The sequence below is a fragment of the Triticum aestivum genome, chromosome 2B (assembly GCF_018294505.1).
Source record: "Triticum aestivum cultivar Chinese Spring chromosome 2B, IWGSC CS RefSeq v2.1, whole genome shotgun sequence".
NCBI classification, from domain to species: Eukaryota; Viridiplantae; Streptophyta; class Magnoliopsida; order Poales; family Poaceae; genus Triticum; species Triticum aestivum.
This window is the reverse complement of record NC_057798.1, coordinates 520,917,442-520,923,603: the sequence shown is the minus strand read 5'-3', so window position 1 is coordinate 520,923,603 and position 6,162 is coordinate 520,917,442. Positions and strand designations below refer to the sequence as shown.

Genomic DNA, 6,162 nt, shown 5'->3' with positions numbered 1-6,162 from the left:
TGTATTGGAGTGGCAGCAATGTCCAAGGAGAGTAGGCAGTAGCAGTAAAGTGAGCTCCTGTGTCCGATGAGGAAAGTTGGACTGTTTTGTAGTGGAAATTCCATTTCATTTCATTTGTTTAGTTGGTGTCAATCGCAACTGAGAGGTGGGTATCAGCTGCGAGTTAGTGTAGAGAAGATGACAGTCTGATAGCCCATCGCGTGACTGGAATAGGTCGACAGGCCAGGTACGCTATCAGCCTCAGTGCGCGTCACGAGCTCACGGTTGCGTCACATTGGAGATGCAATCGCATGCTAGTACGAAGGGCGGCCAAACCAAATAGACCTGCTGTTGCCAACCGCCGCACGCCGCCGTCCCCAGACGGCGACCGAAAACAAGACGTCGTCCTCTTACGGCGACCCGTGCTTCCATAGATAGCTGGATCAAGACGGGCACGGCGTGTAAACAGAGCTGCGCGCGAACCTGCACCAGTCGCCACCTGACCGATCGACCCAGGCGCGCTACACTGGGCCGTTGGTTACCTGCAGCGAAAATAGCCGTCCTTGGCACGACCGTGACCCCTCCCAGACGTTCGGTGCACCGTGTACGTCGCTGTTGGAGCACTTGGATTTTGGTGTGACGAAAGATAGAAGACGACAGGGTGGTACAGTATCGCACCATCACTTGATCGGCCGTTCCTCCTTGAGCTGATATTTCTGAAGCTGAAGCCAGGTCCTTGTCGCCGGCTCGCTGCCTGTCTGTGCTCTTGTATCTCTTGTTTCGTGTGCATTCGAGGGGAGGGGTCGATCGTGATGCTGAGGTGAACAGGTCGCGACGAAACGGCGGTGCGGTGCCACCTCTTGGTCATGCTGGTGAACGCATCTCGCTTTCGTGCGCGCCCCCGCCGAGGCGATCAATTTGTTGTTTTCTCCTGTATGGCTGTATGTAGGGTAGAGCGAGCGGGCGGTGCTCCTTAAACCTGGCCCCGTCGACGTGCGGCGTTGTTCTATGTAGTAGGAGTACTATGTTCACCGTACACGTACGTATAGTACATGTGGGGACGCGAGCCAGGAGCACCGTCAGGCTCTTCTTTCCAGAGATGTCAACACCAGCAGGCACCAGGCAGCGTAAGGAAATGAAAGCTTTGCATGCGAATGAACGCACGCACCTTGGCGGATCCGCACACGGTGATTCTCCGGATCTGGCCGGGAGAAACGGGCCCGGACGGTGGAGCTGTCTCTCTGACATGTGTGTTGTGTGGGACTCCAGTTGGCTCCCTCTCCTCTTCATAACGGGAGGTCTCGTTAGATCGGCCAACCGTTGTACAAACTGCGGCAATGGCACGGTTACAGGCTTACAGGTTACAGCAACCGCAGCAGGTAGTCCTAGACCGAGACGAGCATATTTTGGATGCATGGACCAGGCAAAGAGTAACAGCGAGTAGGAGTCGCGTTGCATTAAACTCGCTCCCTGCTAGCAAAGAGTAACAGCGAGCATATTCTGGTGACTTGCCTGTTGGGTGAGCCGAAGAATCGCCGGCCGCACTCACTGCACCGTGGGGTCGGGCATGTCGGTGGATCTTACTGGACCAGTCCCGACGCATGGTAACCGTGGCGCATGCGACGGAACAGAGCAGCATGGGTGTGTGCTTTCGAGGTTGAGAAGCACGGGTGTCTGTCTCTCAGACAAAGCATGGATGAGCGGTAAACACTACTATAGTTTAACCATCGCAAAAAAGAAAAAAGTTTAACCATCGCAAGTCATAAGTGACATGTGCTAAGTAGACTATCACTAGCTATAACTGATAGACGATAGATAGTACATAAACTTGAGTTCACAACACCTCGTTGCTAACGACAAGGGTTAAACTAGACGACCAAGACGAGAGAAATGACTCTTCTCATCTCAACTTGGCTCCTCTACGGCTGTATCTCGCCCATGACTCGGCCACGACCTCCGGCACCACCTTCCTCTCGGCCAAGGAGGACATCACCTTCGCCCTCGTCACCTTCTTCACCAGGAGCCGCCACGTCTTGTCCGCCTTCCCCGTCTGCGCCTTGGCCTTGAAATGGCTGCGAAAATCAGCCAACCACGGTGAAACGTTAGATCTCACTTCGTCACCAGACGTAAAAAAACAGCTATTAGGCGTGCGTCAGATCCGTCATGTGCGTTTGCATGGCGCTCTATTGGCGGCGTTCCCGTGGCCGTCCAAGTCGCTTTCATGCAAGAGGACGAAAGCCAGTACGTCCAATTTCTTCCTTGTATATTGTCAAGTACGAACCGATTTCCTTTCGCGGAAAGGGCGCCGGGCACCGATCGATCTCGCCAGCCTGGTTCTTGGCTGCCGATCTACCGCGCGTTTGCGGAAAGCGCCACGTTTGATGGAAAGCGTGTTTCTCCCGAATGCGTTTTCTCACCTGCAGAGCGGCACGCGGCAGGCCCGGTCCGGCCGGTCGCAGACGGAGGCGTGGAGCCGGAAGAGCTGCAGCATGCGCTTGCACCGCGCGCACCCACCGGGCGCCATCTTTTTCGGGCACGTCGCGAAGTGCCGCATCAGCACCTGCAGGCCCCGGCACGTGCACCCTGCCCTCGCGCACGGCGCGTCCGCGTCCGCGCAGCCGGCCTTGGCGCCGGAGTCGCCGGGGAAGATGTGCTCGAGGGAGGCCATGGCCTCGCCCAGCTGCCGGCACGCCTCCTGCGCGGCCCGCTCGCGCGCCCACCGCTCATTCCGCTGGTCGGCGTCCTCGAGGAGCGTGAGGAGCTCGAGCTCCAGCGCGGCGTCGTGGCGCCGCGCGAAGCGCCACCCGTCGGACTGCTCCACGGAGGCGAACTCCTTGGCCGCGAGGCGCGCGCACCGCATGTACAGCCGCGGCGCGTCGCAGAGCCTCGCCAGCTTCAGCATGTCCACGGCGCGCTCCGGCGTCAGGCGCGCCGACACGGCCGCCTCCGCCGCCCGCTTCAGCCACCCCACCCGGTACGCGTGCGCCAGCGCCAGCAGCTGCGCCCAGTTGGCGCCCACCGCCTCCTCCTCCGCGGGCACCACCTTGGACTTGGAGGAGTAGAGGAAGTGGATGAAGGCGTGGACGGCGTCGAAGGAGACGCCGAGGACGGGGATGGTGCACTCGGCGCCCCACCCGCGCTGCGCCCTGTCGATCATCCGCTCCAGCACCGGCGACGCCGAGGCCTGCATATCGCCGCCCGATTTGGAATTAGCCAACGATTCAACAACAACGCACAAGGCAAGATCCACCGCATAAATCAATCAAATAAGCGGCAGAGCGGCTTACAAGAACGTAGGAATGCGCGGCGATGCTCTGCCCGTCCGACGTCACGACTCGCATGTCCGCCGGCGACGCCCGGTAGGAATCGAAGCCCGCGCAGATCGTCATAGAATGATCGCTTCCAAACTCCAGCTAGCTAGTCCCCTCGTGAAGCCCCCGGATTCTCCTGGTGTCAACAAGGGCAACGGGATGCGTAGCGAAGCACCAAAGCGCCGAGAAACCCAAGAAACGGAGCAGATGGATCTCGGGGCGATGTGGAAAGAGAATGAGAGGAAGTCTCGAGCTCAGCGACAGCTATATAGTGTCGTGGACAAAGGTAGCCGACGACGACGTGTAGCACAGTGCGTGCACAGCTATCGTCAACTGAGGGCAACGGGAACAACGGGACGGGATGATCATTGGGAGCGGGCCGCGTTGTTCTGGACGGACGGAAATACTAATTAGCTAATCGCCGTTGATGCGTCGAGGCTGATGAGGATTTGACTCCAGAGGAGAGGATCTGAGTCAGAGAGGTGATCTCGGGGGCCGCCGACGGAGGGAAACCACCGGCAGTGGTTGAAGCAGGCGGAGCCGACGACCCCGATCGGACCACGTAGGCGCTTCGTGCGCCACCAGTTTAGGTGCGGAAAAGGGAACGGAGCTGTTGGGCGTTGGCGGCGTTTTGTTACTTTTTGGGTGTGGAGTTCAATTTTTTTAAAGGTTTTGGGTGTGGAGTTGATGACACGGATCCACGTTTTGTTTCTTCATATTTAATTTGTTTATAAGGATTCATTCATACCAAACGCGGTATTGATCGGAATTCGGAAGCTGTTAATTGTTATTGCCAACTTTCTTGGAGACGGAACTTTATCTTCATACTACATACGCAGACGTGATTGCGCAATGTTTTCTTTTCTCAGGCCACATGCTAATGCGTTTAAATACGATACTTGTATAGTGTTGGTATATTATGGCCTAGTGTAACTTTTGAGATGTTAATAATAGTGGGGCCCATCTTTTCTTTGGTACTCCTCTATACGGCAATAGCTGGCGAACGTTCCCAGGAAGGCACTCCCGGAGCGAACGAAACGTTAGTTGGGGAAGGCTCCATCCACCGAACCGGCATCCCTCTGTCGTATATTCGCTGTAGTGCGATTGTAGCATGACCACAGTTTGGCCCATGTATTGCACATGAAAAAAAGGCAGGCTCAATTAGTTCATTTTTTGGAAAAAAAATGCCATCAACAAAAAAAAAACATAAAATAAGATAAATGGGCTTTGCTAGACCTACGTAAATTTTGGTACAAAAGTTTCTTTTAACCGAATTTTGGTACAAAAGTTACTAAAGGGTGATGTGGGCTGGTTTGATAGGATTGCACCAGACCCCACCCTGAAAATGTGTGTGTGGGGGGGGGGGGGGGGGGGGGGGGGGGGGGGGGGGAGGGGGGAGGGGGAGATCAGTGGGATGAGGGAAGGAGACCTCGTTTTTTGTTGTACGTGTAGCATTTTTGAGGACAAATTTACAATTGGCATGTTGTAAACATATAAAAACAAATGCCATGTTGTACTCTATAAAACTACCATCCTCTGATTTAAAATTTTACCGTGGTATATTCAATGAATATTCCAAGGTAGCTACAATAATAAAATTGGCATGCTCTAATTTAGGACATGTATATAATGTATATATTAGGGAAATTTGCCAAGTTCGGGTAATTGCATATCGAAGGATACATGTAAAACACGTTTTGTTTCTTCATATTCAATTTGTTTATTTATAATCGGATTCATTCATACCAAACGCGGTATTGATCGGAATTCGGAAGTTCTTAATTGTTATTGCCTACTCTCTTAAATACTATACTCGTATAGTGTTGGTATATTATGGCCTAGTGTAACTTTTGAGATGTTAATAATAGTGGGGCCCAACTTTTCTTTGGTACTCCTTTATACGGCAATAGCTGGCAAACATTCCCAGGGAAGGCACCCCCGGAGCGAACAAAACGTTAGTTGGGGAAGGATCCATCCACCGAACCGGCGTCCCTCTGTCGTATGTTCGGTGTAGTGCAATTGCAGCGTGACAGCAGGTTGGCCCATGTAACACGCATGAAAAGAAAAAGGTATTCTCAATTAGCTCATTTTTTGAAAAGAAAATTGCCATCCACAAAAAAAAAAATCTGACATAAAAATAAGAGACACATAATTTACAATTGGCATGGTGTAAACATATAAAAACAAATGCCATGCTATATTCTATAATACTACCATCCTCTGATTTAAAATTTTACCATGGTATATTCAATGAATGTGCCAAGGTATCTACAATAAAAAATTGACATGCTCTAATTTAGGACATGTATATAACGTAAATATTAGGAAAATTTGCCAAGTTCGGGTAATTGCATATTGAAGGATACATGTAAAACACATGGGGGGTGGGTGGGGGGGGGGGGGCGGATTTGCCAACAATTAGTACTAGTGAAAATTTCCCAGCATGCCATTGTGAGTAATACAAATGGATTCCTACAAATTTGCCATCAGTAATGTATGTAATTTGCCATGTTCTAGAGAACACAACATCCGTAAAATTTCCATGTGACCAGTTCACTTAATTTCACAAATTGTCATGTTCTATAGATCGAAATTTATAAAATTGCCATGTGACAGCCAAAATTTCTCTAAAACATGGTAAAATGTAGGATTTCTTTGAAATTATTAGGAAAAACTGCCAAGTTCAGGTAATTGGATATTGAAGGATACATGTAAAACACATAAGGGGGGGGGGTGAAAATTTCCCTCTTGGGGAGGGTGTCTAACCTTGATTAACGCCATCCTAGCATCCATCCCATGCTACTTTATGTCGCGTTTCCTTTGGCCTAAAGTGTCGCTAGAGCTTTTGACAAAGATTTTGAGGGTCTTCCTC

General features: G+C 51.7%; 1 protein-coding gene across 1 annotated transcript; it reads right to left on the bottom strand.

Annotated features, from left to right (window-relative positions):
* Nucleotides 1–1,676: 1,676 nt before the first annotated feature.
* LOC123045781 (BTB/POZ and TAZ domain-containing protein 2) lies at nucleotides 1,677–3,843 on the bottom strand. Its single transcript, XM_044468956.1, has 3 exons — nucleotides 3,267–3,843; nucleotides 2,397–3,163; nucleotides 1,677–2,051 (listed from the first exon to the last, which is right to left on the bottom strand). The coding sequence occupies exons 1-3, from the start codon at nucleotides 3,366–3,368 to the stop codon at nucleotides 1,880–1,882; spliced, it is 1,041 nt and encodes a 346-aa protein (XP_044324891.1). The 5' UTR covers nucleotides 3,369–3,843; the 3' UTR covers nucleotides 1,677–1,879.
* Between the last annotated feature and the right edge of the window lie 2,319 nt (nucleotides 3,844–6,162).

Excerpts from the sequence above, each read along its gene's own strand:
- LOC123045781 (XM_044468956.1), bottom strand. The coding sequence starts at position 3,368 with ATGACGATCTGCGCGGGCTTCGATTCCTACCGGGCGTCGCCGGCGGAC. Across the intron at positions 3,164-3,266 it reads CCGCGCATTCCTACGTTCTT|GCCTCGGCGTCGCCGGTGCT; the intron begins GTAAGCCGCTCT and ends GGCGATATGCAG. Across the intron at positions 2,052-2,396 it reads TGCCGCGTGCCGCTCTGCAG|CCATTTCAAGGCCAAGGCGC; the intron begins GTGAGAAAACGC and ends TGATTTTCGCAG.